This window comes from Thalassophryne amazonica, chromosome 10, assembly GCF_902500255.1.
Source record: "Thalassophryne amazonica chromosome 10, fThaAma1.1, whole genome shotgun sequence".
Classification (NCBI taxonomy): Eukaryota; Metazoa; Chordata; class Actinopteri; order Batrachoidiformes; family Batrachoididae; genus Thalassophryne; species Thalassophryne amazonica.
In genome coordinates this window covers 101,572,590-101,599,282 of record NC_047112.1, presented here as the reverse complement: position 1 = coordinate 101,599,282, position 26,693 = coordinate 101,572,590, and the positions used below count along the sequence as shown (strand labels likewise).

Here is a 26,693-nt window from a genome sequence, read left to right as displayed (position 1 = left end):
ATTAACGTCCGATAACCTTTAGACCGATAACGTACTAAACTAAGCTGAACAGTGAAAAACATTTTTAAAACTGTTAAAGCTGTTGAGACCTACCTGTTAAAAGTTTCCTAATAAGCATGTTGTTCTACCCTCTGCAATCAGAAACCATTCTATCGTCTGCAGTGATGCCGGTAACGCGTTACTTAGTGGTCAGATTAGAGTAACGCGTTACTCTAATCTGACCACTTTTTTTAGTAACGAGTAATCTAACGCGTTAATCTTTCCAAATCAGTAATCAGATTAAAGTTACTTCTCCAAGTCACTGTGCGTTACTATTATTTTTGCATTGTGGGTCGATAGCAGCATTAAACTTGGTCTGTGAGCAGGGGGTCGGGGTTCGACTGAACTACACACTAAGTGAGCTGCGAGCTTTTCATCCACGGTTTTTTGCAGCAGCTCCCGGGCAGCAGCTACGACTTGTCCTCACCTCTTAAAGCAGTGACAACAGCACAAATGCACTGAGTTTTACAAAGACATTTTTATGCTTTTTTTCTCCGAGCCACTCCGTATCTGCTGCTAAAAACAGCTGGTCCTCTGCGACGCATCAGGCACGTCAACAACTAACACTATTTTCCACTCAAATGCACCTAAATTCTCTTTCTGAGGACCACATAATGTGAAAACACAATAAAACTTTCTTACCTGTAAATCTGGTCATGTTTCCTGCGTAAATAAATGTTATCCATTCTTTGTGACCAAACACCAAGGCAGGGGCGAATCCAGATGGAATGGGGGCGTGGGGCAGGGATGTGCCCCCAACAACACCCCTAGATTAAAGGTCCAGTTTTGAAGCCGTTTTTTACTACAACTACTACTTAAAATAATAATAATTTCGACAAGTAAAATGTTTAGAGAGAATTTAAATGTTAGAAAGAATTCAATAGTTACATTTATAAACACACACATATACATTACCTCTCACTCACTCACACACACACACACACTTTGGAGGCACAAAAGCTTTTTTCCGCTTGTGTGCTTTTGCTTCTGTTTTGTACTATGATCAAGGTGAAATGACAGTGAAAGTGTGTGTTTAGGTGTGTGTTCATGGTGTTTAGGTGTATAGTATTTGTTCATTGGGGGTTCGGTATGGACGGGTGGGTGTGCGTGTTTGGGGGTGGATTCATCGGGCCAATAGTGGACTGGTTCAGAGGAAAAATGCCAGGGCCGAAATTTGTTCCCAGTCCAACCCTGCGTGGAGTGCACATATGTGCCCATCAATATTTGACTTCTACAAGCATGTTCAATGTTTATTATTTTCATTATGAATATTTCATTATGTAACAGAAGAACCATGAATTAAACATAATTTAACAGGCTAGGTCAAAACATAAGTAAACACGCATGCAAACAGTTTGAAGTAAATTCATCATCAAGATAGATTTTGACAGTCTCCAAAAGTCCCTGCTGGGTGCTCTGCTAGCTGGCTACAAACTATGGAAGGGATTTCCTGAATGGAGGCGTGTCTCAATGAGATTTCCATTCAGGAAATCCCTTCCTCAGTTTGTAGCCAGCTAGCACGTGAGCACTGAGGAGCACTGACGGTCACTGACCAACTTTTCATCACAACATGTCCACTGTGTTGAAATATTTTATACTAGTTATACTGCAAAGCAAGACAGCAACGTGCAATGTTTGCAAAGCCGTTGTACGAGAGGGGGAAGCTCCGTCGCAACCTACAATACAGTGAACTTAATCAAACATTTGAAAAAACTCCATATTAAAGACCACGAGGATTTTTTAGCCGTGACCAGAAAGACGAAAGGAGCTGGACCAGCAGGAATCACTGCTGCAGTCATTCCAGAAACAAGAAAAACCTCCACTAGATAATGCGAAAGCTAAAGAGATGGCCGAGAAGTGGCTCAATTATATGAATTATTATATAATTCAATTATATTAATAAGACCAACTGCTATCAGTTGTAGAAAATAAAGGATTTTGCAGCCTGATTGAACACTTGCAGCCAGGAAATAGTATCCTGCAAAAGCATTGGAACACTTCACACATTTTAATTTGTTTATGCCATTTCAAATACAAAAAATACAAAAACTAAAAATATCTAAAATGATCTTCCTTAAACTCAAACTGAAAGCAAAACTCAACTTGATATAAATTGATACGAGTTGATATATTGGTATTCTTTCTGTATGTATCTACAGTTTTCTACAATAATTATATTTCCTAATCTGAAGTATCTTTAAATCCCCCTTCCAAATACTATTCTCCAAATATATGGACCTGAGTGACAACCTGAAATATGATAGAACATCTGTCCATGATGGGGTGGGGTGGGGTATGATATCATGACTTGGATCATGATCCCCCCACAACCCAATATCAAGAATTCTGTACTATATATTGCCAAATTCATCCCACTATAAACTTGTCAGTATTAAACAATGATGTAGCAACCTTCCAATCAGGATAGAGCAACTATTAAACTCCATGTTTACATCTGCGAATGACATAATAAAATCATCGCAGTTTATTTATTTGTCTGTCTGTCTGTTAGCAGGATTACGTCAAAACTACTGAATGCATTTTGATGAACTTTTCACCACAGATAGATATTAAGCCACAGAAGAAGCCATTAAATTTTTGAGGTGATCTGGATCCAGATCCAGATTCTGGATCAAGTTTCACTTTATATAGGCTTTGAAGGATTACTGTTAGCAGGATTATGTCAAAACTACTGCAAGGAAATTTTCAACACAGATACAACCCCTGGCAAAAATTATGGAATCACCTGCCTCAGAGGATGTTCATTCAGTTGTTTAATTTTGTAGAAAAAAAGCAGATCACAGACATGACATAAAACTAAAGTCATTTCAAATGGCAACTTTCTGGCTTTAAGAAACACTATAAGAAATCAGGAAAAAAAACTTGTGGAAGTCAGTAACGGTTACTTTTTTAGACCAAGCAGAGGGAAAAAATATGGAATCACTCAATTCTGAGGAAAAAATTACGGAATCATGAAAAACAAAAGAATGCTCCAACACATCACTAGTATTTTCTTGCACCACCTCTGGCTTTTATAACAGCTTGCAGTCTCTGAGGCATGGACTTAATGAGTGACAAACAGTACGCTCATCAATCTGGCTCCAGCTTTCTCTGATTGCTGTTGCCAGATGAGCTTTGCAGGTTGGTGCCTTGTCATGGACCATTTTCTTCAACTTCCACCAAAGATTTTCAAATGGATTAAGATCTGGACTATTTGCAGGCCATGACATTGACCCTATGTGTCATTTTGCAAGGAATGTTTTCACAGTTTTTGCTCTATGGCAAGATGCATTATCATCTTGAAAAATGATTTCATCATCCACAAACATCCTTTCAATTGATGGGATAAGAAAAGTGTCCAAAATATCAACGTAAACTTGTGCATTTATTGATGATGTAATGACAGCCATCTGCCCAGTACCTTTACCTGACATGTAGCCCCATATTATCAATGACTGTGGGAATTTACATGTTCTCTTCAGGCAGTCATCTTTATAAATCTCATTGGAACGGCACCAAACAAAAGTTCCAGCATCATTACCTTGCCCAATGCAGATTTGAGATTCATCACTGAATATGACTTTCATCCAGTCATCCACAGTCCACGATTGCTTTTCCTTAGCCCATTGTAACCTTGTTTTTTCTGTTTAGGTGTTAATGATGGCTTTCGTTTAGCTTTTCTGTATGTAAATCCCATTTCCTTTAGGCGGTTTCTTACAGTTCAGTCACAGGCGTTGACTCCAGTTTCCTCCCATTCGTTCCTCATTTGTTTTGTATTTTCGATTTTTGAGACATATTGCGTTTTCTGTCTTCCTTGGTCTACCAGTATGTTTGCCTTTAACAACCTTCCCATGTTTGTATTTGGTCCAGAGTTTAGACACAGCTGACTGTGAACAACCAACATCTTTTGCAAAATTGTGTGATGATTTACCCTCTTTTAAGAGTTTGATAATCCTCTCCTTTGTTTCAATTGACATCTCTCGTGTTGGAGCCATGATTCATGTCAGTCCACTTGGTGCAACAGCTCTCCAAGGTGTGATCACTCCTTTTTAGATGCAGACTAACAAGCAGATCTGATTTGATGTAGGTGTTAGTTTTGGGGATGAAAATTTACAGGGTGATTCCATAATTTATTCCTCAGAATTGATTGAGTCCATATTTTTGTCCCTCTGCTTGGTCTAAAAAAGTAACCGTTACTGACTGCCACAATTTTTTTTTCTTGATTTCTTATGTTTCTTAAAGCCAGAAAGTTGCCATTTGAAATGACTTGTGTCATGTCTGTGATCTGCTTTTTTTCTACAAAATTAAACAACTGAATGAACATCCTCCGAGGCCGGTGATTCCATAATTTTTTGCCAGGGGTTGCACATATTAGACCATGGAAGAATCCATTAAATTTTGGAGGTGATCTAGATCTGGATCCGGATTCTGGATCAAGATTCACGTTATATAAGCTTTGAAGGATTATGTCAGAAGTACTTCACAGATTCTCAACAAATTTTCACCACAGATAGATATTAGGCCATGGAAGACTCCATTAAATTTTGGAGGTGATCCAGAGCCGAATCCAAATTCTGGATCAAGATTCACTTTATATAGGCTTTGAAGGATTACGTCAAAACTGCTTCACGGAATTTCACCAAATTTTCACCATAGATACATATTAGTCAATGGAAGATGCCATTAACCTTTGGAGGTTATCTGGATCCAAATCCAGATTCTGGATCAAAATTTACTTTACACAGGCTTTGAGTGATTATGTCAAAACTGCTTCATGGATTTTCACCATAGATGGATATTAGGCCATGGAAGACTCCGCTGAATGTTGGAGGTGATCCAGATCCAGATCCTGGATCAAGAGTCACTTTATATAGGCTTTGAAGGATTACGTCAAAACTGCTTCATGGATTCTAACCAAACTTGCACCACAGACAGATATTAGGGCATGGAAGACCCCGTTAAATTTTGGAAGTGATCTGAATACAGATCAAGATTTCCCTTTATAGGCTATCCAGGTCAGGATATCTTACCCCCCACCCCATCGTTACATGTAAAGGTCAGATAACACATGACCAGGGGAGAAACTGTACATCAGAATTGAAAGAATTTACACAAAAGAGGGGTCAGTCACTTCAGAATGAAGGATCTAGCTTCTGTAGCCAACCTTTGTACATCCACAAGTAGATATGTGGTCAAGATGAGAATAGGGTTTTTATCAAATGCCCTACAATCAGTCCAGGGCAAGACCACATCATTGAGACATATAATATCAATGTTGTTTCCACTCTGTCAGCCATGTATATGGGTAGAATGAAATGTGCGAAAACACTGCAGCAGACTTGCTATGGAAACAGAGATGAAGTGGGGGTGGGAGAGTCACTAGGTGTTATTTATTTATGTTCATTGTAAGTTGGTATTATGTTTTCTGTTGTGTTTATCAGGTTCTTTTTCTCTTTGTCCTTTTCTAAAATTGTATTGTAGCATTATTATTATTATTGCTCTATATTGTCTGTTGTTTTACTTATTATTAGGCTATGATTACAATACATAAATAGAAATAAATGAATATTAAAATCTGTAATGCATTTGACTCAAATGATAAATTTAACATTGAAAATGCCATAGACATGGTAACGCGTTAGCATCGCTCCCATTGTTAAGTTATAAAATGCAATTATCAACTGTTTCAGAAGACCACAATAGGTCAGTTTAACATAAAAAGGTAAATATTACTCACAGACATATGTTCTTTAAAATTTAGCAGGGAAAAATGAAGACAAACAGAAGAGCGTTCACGGCTCAAAAAACCCAAGAACCAATTATTTGCCAAAGTGCCTGATGAAAAAACACAATTCAGCACTGAATGCTTCTTGCGCATTCTACTGATCATTGATCTCAAAAATGACCCAAGCAACTGGCAAAAAAAAAGCAGAAATCCACCACAAAGCAGAGATTTTTCATCCCTGAACAACGTATTTTTTACAGTAATTGTACAGTCTTAATGAATTTATAAATTGTTTAGGTTCTTGTTATATACACACACTATTATCATCATCATCATCATTAGAAATATTATTATTATCAGTCTTATTATTTTTATTACTTTGTTTTATTATTACTTATGTCATTTGATCTTTAAATGGACCACTATGGAAATAAGTGTTTTCACTTTATTGTGTCATATTAGTTCCACCAACATTCCATTTTGGCTATGTTCATCCTTAACTCAGAATACATAAGCATACCAAATGACAGATGTCAGTTTTCCCCAGTTTATCCATGATCATGCACAGTACATGTACACAGGCGCGACTTCACTTTCGCTTCTTTGGCAAGTTACGCCCATGAGCGAAAACAGAGCCAGAGGTTTTTGTCTTTTCTGCATTCTGCCCCAAGCAGGTGCGTTTATTTTTACACCCACAAACAGAGACAGTAGTGTAAGACATCAAACGCACTACACTTCCCACTCATGGTAATGGCAACATGACACTTAACTGAACTGACTATACCAATTAAAGTACAAAAACACAATACATTAATAACACTAACAACACTGTTAAACTAACATGAACCACAACAAAAACATTTAAAACCCTGAACTCCCATAGTGCACTGCATCACAACGTCCATTGTTCACTGTTGTTAGCTAATATCGCTACATTATCTAAAAATATTAGTCGTATCTACTTTGTCTTCACAGCATTCATTCTTGACTAAAACTACATAAGCATACCAAATAGCAAATGTAAGCTCTACCCAATGTCTCCGTGATTGATGCCACACACACATCTATACACACACACACACACACACATCTATACACACACACACACACACACACACATCTATACACACACACACACACACCTATACACACACACACCTATACACACACCTATACACACACCTATACACACACCTATACACACACCTATACACACACCTATACACACACCTATACACACACCTATACACACACCTATACACCTATACACACACCTATACACACACCTATACACACACCTATACACACACACACACCTATACACACACCTATACACACACCTATACACACACCTATACACACACCTATACACACACACACACACACCTATACACACACACACACACACACCTATACACACACACACACACACACCTATACACACACACACATACACACACACACACATATACACCACACACATATACACACACACACACACATACACAGCACAAACACACACACACACACATACACACACCCACCACACACATATACACACACACACACACAACTACACACACCCACACACACAACATATACACACACACACACAACAACACACACATATACACACACACCCACACACACACACATATACACACAACACACCACACAACATACACACACACACACACACACAACACATATACCACACACACACACACACACACACATATACACACACCACACACACACACACATATACACACACACACACACACACACATATACACACACACACCCCACACACACACAACATATACACACACACACACACACACACACACATATACACACACAACACACACACACATATACACACACACACACACACACACACACATATACACACACACACACACACACACACACATATACACACACACACACACACACACACACATATACACACACACACACACATATATATATATATATATATATACATACATACATACATACACTCCCCCTCTAGCTGCCACCTTATCGTGGTGGGGGAGTTTGCGTACCCGGATGATCCTATGAGCTATGTTGTCGGGGGGCTTTGTGCTCCCTGTAGGGTCTCCCAAGGCAAACAGGTCCTAGGTGACGGGTCAGACTAAGGGCAGTTCAGAACCTCTATGACCAGTTAAAGATCAAGGACCGTGACGTCACCCGGTATGGCGGAGCCGGGGTCCCACCCTGGAGCCAGGCCTGGGGTTGGGGCTCCCGCGCGAGCGCCTGGTGGTTGGGCCTTAGCCCATGGGGCCCAGCCGGGCTCAGCCCGAAAGAGTGATGTGGGCCCGCCCTCCTGAGGGTTCACCACCTGCAGAGGGGGCCATGGGGGTCGGGTGCAGAGAGGATTGGGTGGCGGTCCGGTCCATGCTCACAGCCCCTTGCTGTTGGGACGTGGAATGTCACCTCGCTAGGGGGGAAAGAGCCTGAGCTTGTGCGGGAGGTTGAGCGATACTGACTAGAGATAGTCGGGCTCACCTCTACTAGATAACGCTCCGACTGGGGACTCCATTGTTCTCCTGGGGGATTTCAACGCCCACGTGGGCGGCGACAGTGAGACCTGGAGGGGGGTGATCGGGAAGAACGGCCTCCCCGATCTGAACCCGAGTGGTGTTCAGTTGTTGGACTTCTGTGCTAGTCACAGTTTGTTCATCACGAACACCATGTTCGAGCACAAGGGTGTCCATAAGTGCACGTGGCACCAGGACACCCTGAGCCGGAGGTCGATGATCGACTTTGTAGTCGTATCATCTGACCTTCGGCCACGTGTCTCCGACACTCGAGTGAAGAGAGGGGCAGAGCTGTCGACTGATCACCACCTGGTGGTGAGTTGGATCCGCTGGGAGGGTAGGAAGCCGGTAAGACCTGGCAGGCCCAAACATATCGTGAGGGTCTGCTGGGAACGACTGGCGGAACCCTCTGTCAGCGAGGTCTTCAACTCCCACCTCCGGGAGAGCTTCTCCCAGATCCCGGGGGAGGTTGAAGACATGGAGTCCGAGTGGACCATGTTCTCCACCTCCATTGTCGATGCGGCTGCTCGTAGCTGTGGTCGCAAGGTCTCTTGTGCCTGTCGCGGTGGCAATCCCCGAACCCAGTGGTGGACACCGGAAGTAAGGCATGCCATCAAGCTGAAGGAGTCCTACTTATCTTTGTTGGTAGGTGGGACCCCAGAGGCAGCTGACAGGTACCGGCAGGCCAAGCGTGCCGCAGCCCGTGCGGTCACAGAGGCAAAAACTCGGGTCTGGGAGGAGTTCGGGGAGGCTATGGAGGAGGACTATCGGTCGGCCTTGAAGAGATTCTGGCAAACCGTCCGACGCCTCAGGAGGCGGAAGCAGCTCTCCACCAGCACTGTTTACGGTGCGGGTGGGGAGCTGTTAACCCTGACTGGGGATGTTGTCGGGCGGTGGAAGGAGTACTTCGAGGATCTCCTCAATCCCGTCGTCACGTCTTCCGAAGAGGAAGCAGAGACTGGGGACTCGGAGGCGGACTCATCCACTACCCAGGCCAAAGTCACCGAGGTGGTTAGAAAGCTCCTTGGTGGCAAGGCTCCTGGGGTGGATGAAATCCGTCCTGAGTACCTTAAGTCTCTGGATGTTGTGGGGCTGTCTTGGCTGACACGCCTCTGCAACACTGCATGGCGATCGGGGACAGTGCCTCTGGATTGGCAGACCGGGGTGGTGGTCCCTCTGTTTAAGAAGGGGGACCGGAGGGTGTGTTCCAACTATAGGGGGATCACACTCCACAGCCTCCCCGGTAAGGTCTATTCCAGAGTACTGGAGAGGAGAAATGGACCGATGGTCGAACCTCGGATTCAGGAGGAGCAGTGTGGTTTTCGTCCTGGTCGCGGCACACTGGACCAGCTCTACACGCTCCATCGGGTGCTCGAGGGTTCATGGAAGTTTGCCCAGCCAGTCCACATGTGTTTTGTGGATCTGGAGAAGGCATTCGACCGTGTCCCTCGGGGCACCCTGTGGGGAGTGCTCCGGGAGTATGGGGTCCGGGGTCCTTTGCTAAGGGCTATCCGGTCCCTGTACGATCGCAGCAGGAGCTTGGTTCGCATTGCCGGTAGTAAGTCAAACCTGTTTCCAGTGCACGTTGGCCTCCGCCAGGGCTGCCCTTTGTCACCGGTTCTGTTCATTATTTTTAATGGACAGAATTTCTAGGCGCAGCCAGGGTGTAGAGGGGGTCTGGTTTGGGAACCACAGAATCTCGTCTCTGCTGTTTGCGGACGATGTGGTTCTGTTGGCTTCGTCAAATCAGGACCTTCAGCGTGCACTGGGGCGGTTTGCAGCCGAGTGTGAAGCGTCCGGGATGAAAATCAGCACCTCCAAATCCGAGGCCATGGTTCTCGACCGGAAAAAGGTGCTTTGCCCTCTTCAGGTCGGTGGAGTGTCCTTGCCTCAAGTGGAGGAGTTTAAGTATCTTGGGGTCTTGTTCACGAGTGAGGGACGGATGGAGCGTGAGATCGATAGACGGATCGGTGCAGCGTCTGCAGTGATGCAGTCGCTGTATCGGACCGTCGTGGTGAAGAGAGAGCTGAGTAGGGGGGCAAGGCTCTCGATTTACCGATCGATCTACGTTCCGATCCTCACCTATGGTCATGAGATTTGGCTCATGACCGAAAGAACGAGATCGCAAGTACAAGCGGCCAAGATGAGTTTCCTCCGCAGGGTGGCTGGGCGCTCCCTTAGAGATAGGGTGAGGAGCTCGGTCACTCGGGAGGAGCTCGGAGTTGAGCCGCTGCTCCTCCACGTCGAAAGGAGTCAGTTGAGGTGGCTTGGGCATCTTTTCCGGAAGCCCCCTGGACGTCTCACTGGAGAGGTGTTCCGGGCACGTCCCACTGGGAGGAGGCCCTGGGTAAGACCCAGGACACGCTGGAGGGTCTACATCTCTCGGCTGGCTTGGGAACGCCTTGGGGTTCCCCCGGAGGAGCTGGAGGAGGTGTGTGTGGATCGGGAGGTCTGGGCGGCTTTGCTTGAGCTGCTGCCCCCGCGACCCCACTCCGGATAAAGCGGAAGAAGATGGATGGATGGATGGATGGACACACACACACACACACACACACACACACACACGAGGTCTGTTAGAAAACTATCCGACCTTTTTATTTTTTGCAAAAACTATATGGATTTGAATCATGTGCGCTTGCATCAGCCAAGCAAAGACGGCGCACAATGGCGGAGGGCGCGCCACGCTCCGAGTGGCGATCGACAGGCTGAAACGACCAGATCATTTCAAAACTGAACGCTGTGTTGATCCGGGATGTCGTCTGACTACTACAGAAATGGCAGAAGAGGTGGACATACCACTTTGTCGGCACATTCCACTGTTACGGGAGTTTTTGTCATGAAAAGACGTGCGGAGGAATTCGCGCGTCGGGACGGAGCCGCTAATGGCGCGGGACAAAAGCAATGCCGTGATGAAGCCTCACAGGACATGTTGTGGCATGTCCAGCTCGTCCACAATTTCTCGGATAGTCACACCACTGAAAAGCCACTGAAAGTCGTCTGAATCTTCCGAATGGTGCAAGAGCCTGGCATGTTATAACATGTCCTGTGAGACAAACACGGAGGTGCTTTTGTCCCGCGCCATTAGCGGCTGAACTAATGGAACTTCGGTTCCCACTAGACAGTTACCGCCTGCCTCAAACTGGGCAGCCCCCGGTCAATAAGGCACTGTCCCGCCATGACTCGACTGCTTCATCGGGTGTGTGAAGCTCAGGGCAACCTAGTCTGACAAGCCTGTCATAAATCACAACACCAGACAGAGGAAGATCATCTCTTCTACGTTTTGCAAGTTGGAATGTGAGGACAATGCTACCTGGACTCACACTGGACATCACTGCTATCTCAGATGTTAGGAAAACAGCAGCGATTGATAGGGAATTAGACTGACTGAATGTCAACATAGCTGCACTACAGAAAACTAGAATTGCAGACAGCAGATGCCTGAAGGAAGAAAACTACACATTCTTCTAGCAAGGAAAATCCCTCCAAGACCCACGGGAGCATGGGGTGGGGTTTGCAGTCAAAAACTCACTTCTGGCAATGATCGAACCACCCACTCAAGGAACAGAAAGGCTGCTATCACTCCGTATGAACACAACAAACGGATTCGCCAATATACTCTGTATCTATGCACCAACACTGACATCATCAGCTGAAGACAAAGATCAGTTCTATGATGACCTCAACACAGCTGTACGGAGAGTACCAGCAAACGAGTTTCTCATTCTCCTGGGAGACTTTAATGCAAGGGTAGGAAGTAACCACAACTGCCGGCCAACATGCATTGGCCACCACAGCATTGGCAAGATGAATGAGAATGGTCAGCGCCTTCTGGAATTGTGTTGCCACCAAGAGCTGTGTGTCACCAATACCTTCTATCAACAGATGGACCAACATAAAGTATCCTGGAGACATCAAAGATCAGGCCACTGGCATCAACTCAATCTCATCATCACTCGCAGAAGAGATCTTAACAACATCAAGGTCACCAAAGCATACCATAGTGCAGATTGTGACACCGACCACTCTCTCATCTCTTTCAAAATCAATATTCGACCTACAAAGATGCACCAAGCAAGACCTAAAGCACTGCCAAAAATCAACACCAACAACACAACTGACCTTTCAAAATCAGAAGAATTTGTGAGAACACTGGGAGGTGCACTGCATCCACCGGCAAACTCAACCTAAGAGGAGCTATGGCAGCATATCAGAAACACCACCTTTCAAACCGCACTCTGTGTCTTTGGGAAAAGAGAGAGAGTAAATCCAGATTGGCTAGACAAATACTGGCAAGAGCTGCAACCAGCTATTACAGCAAAGAGAAATGCCCTGTTCACCTACAAGAAATCACCAACACCTCAGAACCTTGAAAAGCTTAGGGAAGAAAGACGATCAACTCAAAGCAAAGCACTATGCTAACCAATTCTGGATTGAACTTTGTGAAGACATCCAAACATCAGCAGAGATGGGCAACACCAGAAAGACGTATAATGGAATCAAGAAGGCCCTAGGATGTGCGCCAACAAGACAGCTCCTCTCAAGTCCAAGACAGGAGACCTCATCTCTGACCCTGCAAAGAAAATGGAGCGCTGGGTTGAGCACTACCTGGAGGTATATGGAACAGAAAACACTGTCACAGAGCAAGCCATCAATTCCATACCGCAACTGCCTACACTGGAAGACCTAGACTACGAGCCAACCGAAGTGGAGCTCAACAAGGCCCTCAAGCAGATGGCTAGTGGCAAAGCTGTAGGTAGCGATGGCATTCCACCAGAAGTCATAAAGTGTGGATCCTCAGTCCTGTTAGAACCACTGACTAACCTTCTCAAGCAGTGCTGGAGGGAAGGTTCAGTATCACAGGAAATGCGGGACTCAAACTGCATCAATCTGTATAAAAACAAGGGTGACCGCAGCTGCTGTGACTACTACCGAGGGATATCACTGCAGGAAAAGCATTTGCCAGAGTAGCACTCTCTTGACTTCAAAAGCTCGCAGCTCGAGTCTACCCAGAATCTCAGTGTGGCTTTAGAGCCGGCCACTCAACAACTGACATGATCTTCTCCCTGCGACAAGTGCAGGAGAAGTGCAGGGAGCAGCATAGACCCCTCTACATAGCAATTCTCGATCTGACCAAGGCCTTTCACGGTGTCAGTAGGGGAGGCCTCTTCAGGATCTTAGACAGGATAGGATGCCCACCAAAGCTTCTTAGTGTTCTGCAATCATTTCACAAGAATCAGCAATGCACCATTATAGCTGATGGAAGTAGATCCAAACCATTCACCATCACCAGCGGCGTTAAACAGGGCTGTGTCCTAGCCCCAACTCTCTTCGGAATATTTTTCTTATGTGTACTACATCATGCCTTCCATGACCGCCCTGAAGGCATCTACCTACACACAAGGTCTGATGGCAAGATGTTCAACTTAGCCAGACGTAGGGCTAAGACTAGAGTACGTCGTGTTTTGATTTGTTTTGCCGACGATGCTGCCCTTGTGACACACAGCAAGCAGGACCTGCAGATCTTGATGGACAGGTTCTCTTTAGCCTGCAAGGAGTTTGGACTCACCATCAGTATCAAGAAAACTCAAATCCTCTGTCAAGGAGTTGTTACATCACCTACCATACTGACTGATGGAGCACCACTAGAAGTTGTAGACAGTTTTACCTATCTGGGCTCAACAGTAACCTCCAATGCATCTCTAGACTTGGAGGTGAACACTCGCATTGCGAGAGCCACGGCCACCATGGTTAGACTAACTAAACGAGCATGGACAAACTCCAAACTCACAATAAACACCAAGATCTGTATCTATGAGGCATGCATACTGAGCACCTTGCTCTACAGCAGTGAAACCTGGGCCACATATGCATCACAAGAACATCGTCTCAACAGTTTTCACCTACGGTGCCTCAGACGCATCCTGAACATAAAGTGGCAGGACAGAGTCACAAACAATAAAGTGCTAGAGAAGGCCAAGTCTGTTAGCATACATACACTGCTATCTAAACGCAGACTGAAATGGTTGGGACACACAAACAGAATGGCTGAAGGCAGAATCCACAAAGACCTCCTATACGGAGAACTGGCAGAGGGGAGATGTACGATTGGCAGACCACACCTCAGGTTCAAGGATGTCTGTAAAAGAGACATGAAATCTGCTGGAATAGACTGGGAGACCTGGGAACAGCTCGCACCCAACCGGGACACTTGGCGTCATGCCATATTAACTGGAATAAAACATATGAGCTACAAAGAAGAACTTGCAACGAAGAGAAGAGGCAACGAAGGAAAAGACGTCATCAAAAAGGGGCACAGACCATCATCTCTTGAGACGTAATATATATATATATATATATATATATATATATATTAAAAAAAATAGCGGATTTTGTCTGTTTTATACACAACATAAATACAGGTGTCAGTCAAACGTTTGAACACACTTTCCTATTCACTTGAATATTAAAGTCTACAGCTGTCATGAACAGGGAAAACTAGCTAAAGAGACCAAAACAGTTTTTGGTACCAGGCTGTAAACCTATTGATTTGTGTTGTAAAGTTGTACATTTTAACACGGGCTTCTCAGGTGAGTGACTCGCTTTTGCAGCTCATTTTTCAGCACCAGAAGCTGGGGCTTGGTTCAACAAGTGTTTCATGACAGTCTACTGTTTTACAGAAAAAAAAAAAAAACCTTATTCAAAATTTGGACCAAAGACTGCAAGTAAAAACAGAATACAAGGTTTAGATTATGGTGGTGATGATGAATAATGACAAAAAAGTGTTTAAAAAATGTCAAGTTAAAAAACTCCCAAAAAGCAGCTTATATGGCCACTTTAAGTGTTTGATCAAAAAGGTTTAAGGTTATCCTTTCATGGCTGTTTCATTTCTAAAGCCCAGGTTACACGTAGACGGTTTTGTCCGCGGGTAGTACGTAGACCGAAGTTCGTGGTAGCTCCGGCTGTTTTCGCGGTGGAAAGGGGCGGAGCATTTTGCCGGCATTTTGAACGCCATACTAGCCACAAATACGCGGATAAAACGCAGCTAAATCCACCGAATAAAGCGGAGTTTTGACGCCATAGCATCCGGCACACGTCAGGCAACGGGGGTTAATACTCAGTTCTATCCTTTACAATCGCAGGTTAAGACGCGCGTGAGAATGGCGGTGTTCTGCTGCCGCCGATAATGCCCTGTGTACCGCTGGATTTATCCAAGCAAATCCTGCGTTACTCCAGGAACTTTTGCTTATAGGCACCGCCCCCAGAGTATAATAGGCTGAAGCAGCTGTCAGTGCAGGGGGAGGGAGTGACAGGGAGCTCATCTCTCAGCCTTTTCTTTTTTCTCCTTTTTTCCCTCCTCAACATGTTGCACGTTTCCACCACAGGGCTACCCTGTGCTTCTGAACCAGACCTCTTGGTAAGTCCTTGCCGCTGCCAGTTTTATTTTAGGAGGTATACTGGAGCTTCTCTGCAAAAATATCTGGAGCTGGCCGCCAGTGAGAGACCTGCATGCAGTGCGCTAGCGTTTTTATACTGACCGCCGCCTATCGGCCATTTGGAACGCCGTTAACCGGGAGGTGGCATTTAGAACAGCGTACTGTCCACTACGCCGCTGTTTTGTCTGCCTCTGTCGCCGGTTAAAACGCCTTTGAGTACGCCGATGTGGGCTCTATCGTCGTTTTACACACTGTTGGTTAGGGATACAACGCCGGCCGTCAATTACGGCGGTGTAAACTGCGGCACTACAGGAAGGGGCAGGATGATACGGCGATTAAAAAGTATCAAACGCCGTTGTTCGCGTTGTCTCCGTCGTCACGCGAATTCTCTGGGAGCGCTCCCAGAATTATTCGACATGTTGAATAATTTTTTCGACGATTCCCGGTGAAGCCGCAACCAAACCACGCCCCCGTGCGCCGGCGTTAACGACGGCGTGTGATCCCTAAAACGGCCCGGAGGGAGCAAAATCTCTGCCGGGACGCTTCCGGGAGAGTTCTATGTGTATCATCTATGTGTAAACGGGGCTTTAGAGTGTAGAAAGGTCAGACCTGAATGACTGCTGAAATGAGTTTTACCTTCTGTCTGGGTTGGTTGGGGGAAGAAACCACCACGGTGTTGCAGATGGTGAGAGCAATGAAGAAATCCATGATGTCAGAGAGGTCAGAGGGCAGCTGGGACATGGGCTGGCTGTGGAAGCGCATAAAATCCATCTGACTACTGCATTCATTGACTTTGTCTAGGAGCTGAGGGTCAGGGGTAACGTCTTTCTCCTACAGGACAGATGAGGTGTTATCAATGGAAAGCAGACGACACGGTGCACGGGTAAGTGACAGTGAACTGACCATGGGGCTGCTGAAGGCTGTGTGCTTAGACAAGATGCTGGCTCGCTTGGCCTCCGCCCTGCTGCCTGTCCGCCGGTGGGACTTGGTACTGTGAGATCGTAGCACCACCCGGGCACTTTGGTGACTGGTCACGCTGTCTCGTCTGGGCAGAGTGCCACCATGAGACGTACACTCTTCTTCCTCTGAATCAATTTCTTGGTACATGGCAATTCTTCTGGCTGCATAACAAATATGCACATATAAATTATTTTCAAGGTACAAGTGCACAGTAATAAAACCAGGGGCACATGGACCGTGCGGACGTTTTCTGAGGCATCACTAGTTCTTCTTCTTTGGTTTTAGCTTCTGTTGGGTGAGATGCATTTTACTTAAATAGTGGTTTCTGCATATGTTTTTCTTAATTTTCTTAATTTTTTAAAACGTGTCTCGCCTGCTCAGTTTGTTGTTCTGACATGCAGTGTTAAGAGTACTGCGTGTCAAAGTTAAGGTGTCACTCATTGTTCTACCACCTCTAAGTTGAAACCATGACCCCATGCAGCAAGTGTAGATCAAGGTGAGCAGAGACTTCTGCTCACCTTGCAGAAGTCAAGATGAGCAGATTTAAAGTTGCAGTAAGCTATTACTGATGTTTTAGTAGTAGATTTATGGTTATATTGGAAAATGCAGTAAAAAAAAAATACAAGTGACTGTTGAATTAGGAGTGTCCAACCATCATTCATAACTGTAAGTTGTGCTTGTCAGGAGAAATCTCTGGCAAACGTTCGCATCTTAAAACTCAAGAACTATAAAACTCTCTCTCTCTCAAAAAAAAAATAATAATAATAATAATAATAATTTTGAAAGTTTTACAGCATAAAAAAAACAGTTAAAAAAATCATGCATTTTTGAAATTTATAAAAGCTTAAAAAAGCACTGAATTTTGGATAATAAGAAATATACCAGAAGCCCTGAAATGCTCACATCAGCCACTAGATAGCGGCAAAAGCTGCTCAACTGTTTTGTAAGATGGGTTGATAGCCAAAAATGAACTTATAGTTGTGTCCCTTGCACTTATGAGCAACTTATTTCTATTATTTATTCAAATATCAATATACGCATTTGTAAATATTTTTCTTATGGGTGTGTGAGCATTTTCTACCACTGAAAATTACAAAGTACAACTTAAGCTCAAGTATTTTTCTCCTGTGACTTCAAAATCAGTTTTCATGTTTGTTAACAGCGTACAAGTGAAAATGTAAATATAAACATACATGATCATCACTATCATGTTCATTGCTATCATGATTGTCGGGTGTCTTGGTGGCTTTCCTCACTCTTCTCCTTCTTGCACAGTCACTCAGTTTTTGAGAACTGTCCATGCAGATTTACCATAGAGTGCCATACTATTTGTATTTCTTTGTAATTGATGTAAATAAAGTCCAAGACATATTCAGTGGCAGCTTCACCATCAGAGAGCCTCGTCCACAACCACAACAAAAGACTCCAAGCTGTCACTGATGTTAATGGGGGCAATACTCAGTATTAACAACAGGGGTATGTAAACTTTGGATCAGGGTCATTTGGGTAGTTTCTGTTGTCATTATGATTTAAAAAGTAAATCCAGTTATATGACAATAAATGGCTTCACCCAACCACTAACCGTGAGTGATTTTTTTTGTGTGTGTTATTCATATTCTCTGAAAAATGGTGCAAAAACCTAAAATTCTGCCAGGGTATGTAAATGTTTGAGCACAACTGTATTTTTATTTTATTTTTCATTATATTGTTCACATTCTGTATTGATGTATTTCATGGAAAATCAAAAAAAAAAAAAAAAAAAAAAAAAACATCTCTAAGGGCCAGCCACCCTCATGAGGAAACTCATTTTGGCCGCTCGTACCCACAATCTAGTTGTTTCAGTCATGACCCAACCCTCATAACCATAGGTAAGAGAAGGAAAGGAGATTTGGGGTTCACTACTGGAGCTGTTGCCCCTGTGACCTGATCCTGGATAAGCGTTTGAAGATGACCTGACCAATAAAACATTTCCTCCTGTGTTTGCAGAGGGAGGTGGATGGACAGAACCTGCATTGGGATTACAAATGCATTATGTAAAATATTGTTTTAGCACTGTTAGCCAATGTAGAAAACTTAGATTCTACTGAAAAATGTATGGACAATAAAGGGTTAAAGCAGTGATTCACAATGGATCTACTCAATCATTTTTTTCTTTTTTTTTTAAATTTAAATTAATCGCACTTTGATCCATTCTGCTGATGTCAATGACTTGGTTGGTAAATAAAGAGTGCTAATGATAGACACTTTCTGCTTTTAAACATTTTGTCAGTCCTGCCCAGCACCTATTGTTTACGTGGTTTGAATGTGCATGCCTTTGAAGATTTTTTGCACAGTTTTGCACATCCACAGCACACAGATTAACTTCACATTGTTCTCTGACATGAGGAATCAAAACAACCTTGTTAATGTTTCCTGCTGCTTGCATCCACGTGTAAGTGAAACACCTCTTACAAAAGTAACTTGCTTCAAAAACTGGCATCGCTATATTTAAGACGTTTTGTGCGTGAACTGACGTTTTGCTCTAAAACGCTGTTTTGGCTTTAAGGATAGTTAAAACGTAGCCAGACAGGGCTCTTCCAGGTTTAAATTAATATAAATATGTTTCATTCTTTCTGTTATTCATCTGGATTTAAATGTTCAAGGAGCAGATTTGAAAATTAATGTATGCAAATCAATGACATACACATTGAACGCAATTAGAAGAGCAGTCAACGATGATCTTGAATTTAAATGATGCTACATAGTGCAGCAGATAACAGAATATTTACAATGGAATTGTTCAAATGGTGAAACAAGCACCAAATTTGGCACAAATACTCCTTAAACATTAGTCTTTTGAAAAAACCCGCTTGCCACTTAAATTTTCAAAAGGCAGCCAGGTAGGGGTCAATTAAGGATTTACACAGGGGTCAAAAATTGAAAATGCTCTCATCATATTGAAACCTATACCACGTTATTTGTCTGATCATAATTCCAAAAAGGTATCGTTTGGGCTATGTACGAATTAATGTTCTGGAGTTATGGGGTAAAAACAGCAAGAATGGTGACAAAGGTCAGTTTCAGTTTGTACAGGGGTCAAAAGTTTAAGTTACTCCAATTTTGGTAAAAAGAGTTGCAAATTATTGGTTGAACTAATAGGATTACTAAATGGAATAGTTTTGACTGTGTTGAATGCTTGGTCTCCACAGTAAAGGTCAAACAATGTTGATGTCCATTGGATTCTATGACATGTGACATATGTTACCCCATAACATGATAACTATGGATGGCACATGGTGCAAACTATTCCTTTTTGAAACACTGACAGTCATCCTGCTGCTCCAGCAGTTTCCAGTTCAAGGCAGGCCTGAGCCTTGGTGATTCCTAGACTGTTCCTCAACATCCTAACCAATTTCTTCTCATCTGCGGGTGACAGTTGCACTTGCACTTGTGTACAATTGCTTAAACTAACAATCTTGGAATTTGCAGTCATTTGGAAATGGCTCCAAGAGACTTTCCCAACCTGTGTAAATCTACAGTTCTTCTTAGCTCTTCACTGAGTTCCCTGGACTTTCCCATTGTTCTGAGAACTGGTCAGTCCAATGAGTGCTGTCAAATGCATCCTTTTTTAAATATTAATTTAATCTTTATTTAACCAGGTTAGTGCCATTGACATTGAACTCTCTTGTGGAAGGGAGACCTGGGCAATTATAAAGCTTCCAATCCACCTAACCTGCCGTGTCTTTAAATGTGGGAGGAAACCGGAGCACCTGGAGGAAACCCACGCAAACACAGGGAGAACATTCAAAATCCACACAGAAAGGCCACAGGTGGGAACTGACCCCATGACCTTCTTGCTGTGAGGCAACAGTGCTAACCGCTAAGCCACCGCAATGCCCAATTTCAGCAAGACTGAAATTTTTATGTTGGCAAAGAAACTAACAGTTGTAGTCAATCATGATCACTCAAGAGGAGCTAATAGGCCTTGGCCTTGTTATGTCAAAAGACATTGTAAAACATTCAACACCACTTACTAAAAGATTTAAGTGAACGTATATATACATTTGAGCTTATATGTATATTTCTGTCCCTGTGTGGATTAGACAAGATCCAAAATAAATTCAAACTTCATTAAAACCCCCAAATTACCATTATCATGCCCATGATGAGTCTATGTAAACTCCTGACCCCAACTGTAGCTCATGAATGAAACAACATACACGAGTTATTCCAGTTTCTATTTATGTTTTTTTAGTATTCTGAAACAGATGGTATTTATGTTATTTATTTTTAAAAAGTGAAAGATGAATAAATCAACATTTGGTGACATTGTTAGTAAAAAGGTGACATGTTTGTGCAGTATGATGGTTTGTCTCACCATTGGCATCATGGGAATACTCCACCCCAGCCACAGTGCAACGTCGAAATACCATCTTGTTCTCAGTCAGGGTGCCTGTTTTGTCTGAGAAGATGTACTGCATCTGGCCAAGATCCTCAGTAATATTAAGTGCTCTGCACTGCAAGTGAGAGTCAGTCTCCTCATCATACAGATCCACATCCTGATGGATGAAGTACACTTGGCAGATCTTGACAATTTCAATCGACACAAAGAGGGAGATCGGTATCAGCACCTGAGGGAAGACACACAGGAGAGAAAAGGCTGCTTTCAAGTCAGTGTAGCTATTGCAGTGTCAAATATGCTACGCAGAAATCGCTACAAAACAAAAGACAGTTTCAGTTACATTTGCCTTAGCTGAAAATATTATTTCAGGATCATACATACATACAGTGTACTGGGTTACTGCTGAAGAGACCTTGGTTTATCATACAGCGGCACATTTACAAATAACTTTTCTGGAGAAATGAGTCAGAACTTTATGGGGGCTTTTTTTTTGGCTGCACACCAACCCCACTGACTGGACACGACCACCGCAAACCTCATGTTTACTGGAAACTGTATGAAGCAAAGCGTCTGTTCAAACAGTAACTGTTTGAGGTTAGAGACCTACCAGCCAAATATCTATCTTTACTGACTTTTCACTTGTTTTGAGTGTCACCTGATATTACAGGAGCCAGCTCCAACATCTGGCACAAGACAGTATGACATTTTAGCTGACATTACTGGGTGCAACTAAAAAAAAAAAAAAAAAAAAAAAAAAATCAATAACAGTCAGATAAAGGGGTTTCATATTTTCAAGCATAAAGATCTCCTCTACTGTCTCTGCGGCTAACTAAATGTGAAGATAAACATGTAAGAGTCTCAAGGCCAGGGGGCACTTTAACTGCAGTCAACAATTTGAATTATTTACAATGACATTTCATTGTGCCTTTACTGTTTTTATTTATGTTTTGTACCTGAAAAACAATGATCATTGTGAGGAAGAGATAAATGGCTGACATGATGGGAGATAAAGCTGTCCCCTCTGGACTAAGAACATCAAACACAGGTCTCTTATCTCCGTACTGATACATCCACAGCCCGTGACCTGGAATAAGAACACAAGGTCAACTCAGATGCGAGGGGAACAACTGCGTACCTTCAAAGATGGATTCTTATTTAAGAAATGACACCAGAATTAAAGGTGAAGAACTGAAGATCTTTCTAGTTTTAATAAAATGCGACGCACCAACAGCAGTAAACAGGCACATGACCAACAGGATGATGACACACCAGAACACGTCAACATTCATCTGTCGCTCCAGTTTGCTGCGTTTGTAGCGTGGGCCGTTGTTGTTCAGCATGGCTTTGGTCTCATGACCTGTGAAGACAGTCAATATATTCCTGACTCAGGTCGAACACACACACATAGTGCCTCAACATTTCTACCCCCACCCCGACAGACAAACCCCTGGAGTTATTTATAGGACTTCTGCAGGATGGAATACAAATGGGCAGTTTATGTTCAAAGAAAGACCACCTACAAAACTTCTAAAAAGGACAAGCCAATGTACAGTGGTATGTAAAAGTTTGGGCACCCCTGATGATTTCCATGATTTTCCTTTCTAAATCACTGGTTGTTTGGATCAGCAATTTCAGTTAAATATATCATATAGCAGACAAACAAACTGATATTTGAGAAGTGAAATGAAGTTTCTAGCATTTACAGAAAGTGTGCAATAATTGTTTAAACAAAATTTGGCAGGTGCATAAATTTGGGCACTCTTTTCATTTTATTGATTTGAATACATTTAGCACTAATTATTGGAACACAAAATTGGTTTGGTAAGCTCATTGACCCTTGACCTCCTTACACAGGTGAATCCAGTCATGAAAAAGGGTATTTAAGGTGGCTGTTTGCAAATGTTTCTCCTCTTTGCATCTCTTCTAATGAGTGGGAACATGGGAGTCTCTAAACAACTCTCAAATGACCTGAAAAGAAAGACTGTTCAACATCATGGTTTAGGGGAAAGATACAAAAAGCTATCTAAGATATTTCAACTGTCAGTTTCCACTGTGAGGAACACAGTAAGGAAATGGAAGACCACAGGCACAGTACTAGTTAAGGCCCGAAGCGGCAGGCCAAGAAAAATCTCAGATAAGCTGAAGCAAAGGATGGTGAGAACAGTCAGTCAACCCACAGACCTGCTGCAAAGACTTACAACATAATCTTGCTGCAGATAGTGTCTCTGTGCATCGTTCAACTATAAGCACACTTTGCACTAAGAGATGCTGTATGGGAGAGTAATGAAGATGAAGCCTTTTCTGCATACACGCCACAAACAGAGTCGCTTGAGGTATGCTTAAAGCACATTTGGACAAGCCAGCTTCATCCTGGAATAAGGTGCTGTGGACTGATGAAGCTAAAATGTAGTTACAGTAGTGTTCAGAATAATAGTAGTGCTATGTGACTAAAAAGATTAATCCAGGTTTTGAGTATATTTCTTATTGTTACATGGAAAACAAGGTACCAGTAGATTTAGTAGATTCTCACAAATCCAACAAGACCAAGCATTCATGATATGCACAATTTTAAGGCTATGAAATTGGGCTGTTAGTAAAAAAAAAAAAGTAGAAAAGGGGGTGTTCACAATAATAGTAGCATCTGCTGTTGACGCTACAAACTCAAAACTATTATGTTCAAACTGCTTTTTTAGCAATCCTGTGAATCACTAAACTAGTATTTAGTTGTATAACCACAGTTTTTCATGATTTCTTCACATCGGGGAGGCATTAATTTTGTTGGTTTGGAACCAAGATTTTGCTCGTTTACGAGTGTGCTTGGGGTCATTGTCTTGTTGAAACACCCATTTCAAGGGCATATCCTCTTCAGCATAAGGCAACATGACCTCTTCAAGTATTGTGACATATCCAAACTAATCCATGATTTGTGGTATGCGATGTATAGGCCCAACATCATAGTAGGAGAAACATGCCCATATCATGATGCCTGCACCACCATGTTTCACTGTCTTCACTGTGAACTATGGCTTGAATTCAGAGTTTGGGGGTCATCTCACAAACTGTCTGCGGCCCTTGGACCCCCCCCCCCCCCCAAAAAAAATAACAATTTTACTCTCATCAGTCCACAAAATATTCCTCCATTTCTCTTTAGGCCAGTTGATGTGTTCTTTGACAAATTGTAACCTCTTCTGCACGTCTTTTATTTAACAGAGACTTTGCGGGTGATTTTTGCAAATAAATTAGCTTCACACAGGCGTCTTCTAACTGTCACAGCACTTCAGGTAACTCCAGACTGTCTTTGATCATCCTGGAGCTGATCAATGGGTGAGCGTTTGCCATTGTGGTTATTCTTCTGTCCATTTTGATGGTTGTTTTCAGTTTTCTTCCACGCGTCTCTGTTTTTTTTGTCCATTTTAAAGCATTGGAGATCATTGTAGATGAACAGCCTACAATTTTTTGCAACTGCGTATAAGTTTTCCCCTCTCCAATCAACTTTTTAATCAAACTACGCTGTTCTTCTGAACAGTGTCTTGAACGTCCCGTTTTCCCTCAGGCTTTCAAAGAGAAAACCATGTTCAACAGGTGTTGGCTTCATCCTTAAATAGGGGACACCTGATTCACACCTGTTTGTTCCACAAAATTGACGAACTCACTGACTGAATGCCACACTACTATTATTGTGAACACCCCCTTTTCTACTTTTTTTTCAACTTCATCAAGGGTTTTCAAGATGGCGCCGCTGTGTATGGTCCGCTGTCTGCTCATCTGTTTTTACTGATATTTTTATGGAGTACTCTGTCACGTCATTTGCCTCAGTGCAATATGTTTATGATAGAGAAACGCTGCTAAATATCCGTGACGCGGTTGTTAGACATTCTTTCTTTGATTATAAGGGATATTCAAAGACGCCACCACCTCTCCTGGCGTCTGTGCCGGTATACCTACACCGGCTTGTCACAGCGTTTCCACGCAACAAGCGCCACAGGCGGCGTGGGAAAAGAGGTGGTTTCCATGTGAAAGTCAAGTCCTACCTGGCTTCTGCAGATGAAAGTGCTCCCCGCTGCCCAGCGTCTGGATACTGTGTGGATTTACAAGTCCATATCAGCTACCGATGGCTCTTACAGACTGCTCCTGGGACCAGCTGCACACTTCCGCGTTGGCGTAAAGCTAAGACCCAGAGACGGGGCAGTGTACCGGGGAATCTCCGCCCGCTCAGCCGCACGGAGCAGCAAAACGAGTGCGCCATCTCCATACGAGGCGCGCTAGTGAATACTAGGTCCCTTTCCAACAAGACTTTTATACTTAAGGATTTTATTTTAACACATAAGTTGGACCTACTTTTATTGAATGAGACCTGGGTAAAAGCTGGCGATAACAGCGCTTTTACTGAACTCCTCCCGGCTGGGTACTCATTCTTCAGCGCACCACGGCTCTCAGGACGCGGTGGGGGCGTGGCCACTCTCTTCAAACAGAGCTTCAGCTGTCATTTAGTTCCAATACAGCACTATTCTAGTTTTGAATTACAATCATGTATAATTAACTTTGCCTCTCCTGTGCTTTGCGTCGTCATATACCGCCCCCCTAAATATAATAAGGATTTTATGACTGACTTTTCAGAGTTTTTATCAGATATAATGCCTAAATATGACAATATACTCATCTGTGGGGACTTTAACATACATGTATGTTGTGCCTCAAATCAGTTGGGCAATGACTTCAAAAGCCTCTTGGACTCTTTTGGTCTAATCAGTGCATGGCTCCACACATCAATTCGGTCATACACTAGACTTAGTCATTTCACATGGACTTTCGCTGGCTCTTAGTAATACAGCAGTTGCTCCTATCTCAGATCACCTTCCTGTTATTTTTGAATTTACAGCTCCTGTCAATATCCCCAGGCCCTCCATACCAGCCCGCTCCCGCCGCACCATTACCCCCTCGACTGTAGGGGACTTTGAGGCTGCTTTTAGAGACACTGCACTTTATTGCACAGAGGATGTGGCCTCCTCCCTTAGTCCAGATGAGTTCATCTCATATTTTAATACCACATACTCTGATATTTTAGATATTGTGGCACCTTTTAAATCCAGGTCCACCAAACCCAAACCAGACCCCTGGCTCAATGACACCACCCGTGCCTTACGCCGTCGCTGTAGACAGGCAGAGCGGAGATGGAGAAAGGACAGGCTTCAGGTGTTCTTGGAAATGCTACGGGATAGCCTTACAGAGTATCAGAATGCTTTGAAGGAAGCAAAAACCCAATATCTGTCAAGTATTATAGCCAGTAGTTCTAACTGTCCGAGAGTGTTATTTGACATAATCAAGTCAGTTTTAAACCCACCCACCATATTGTCTGACATTTCGCAGGCTACATGTGAAAAACTTCTCAAGTTTTTTATAGAGAAAGTAGCTACTGTCAGACAGAATATTTTAAACTGTAACACGGTTTTTAATAGTCTTTACACTCCACCTGAACCATCTGCTGTTTTCAATAGTTTTGAGCCGATTACTCTGACATTCCTCACTGAGGTTGTCCAGAGCATTAAACCCAGTTACTGCTCATTGGACACTATTCCAGGAAAGGTTTT

General features: G+C 43.2%; 1 protein-coding gene across 1 annotated transcript in view; it reads right to left on the bottom strand.

Moving 5' to 3' along the window:
- atp10a (ATPase phospholipid transporting 10A) overlaps nucleotides 1-26,693 on the bottom strand; it is a 223,083-nt gene that overhangs the window by 140,709 nt on the left and 55,681 nt on the right. Inside the window, exons 5-9 of the mRNA XM_034180634.1 lie at nucleotides 22,331-22,462; nucleotides 22,059-22,189; nucleotides 21,082-21,334; nucleotides 16,668-16,885; nucleotides 16,401-16,595 (exon numbers count right to left, since the gene is read on the bottom strand). Coding sequence (XP_034036525.1) covers nucleotides 16,401-16,595; nucleotides 16,668-16,885; nucleotides 21,082-21,334; nucleotides 22,059-22,189; nucleotides 22,331-22,462 — 929 coding nt within the window. The remainder of the gene's footprint in view (nucleotides 1-16,400; nucleotides 16,596-16,667; nucleotides 16,886-21,081; nucleotides 21,335-22,058; nucleotides 22,190-22,330; nucleotides 22,463-26,693) is intronic.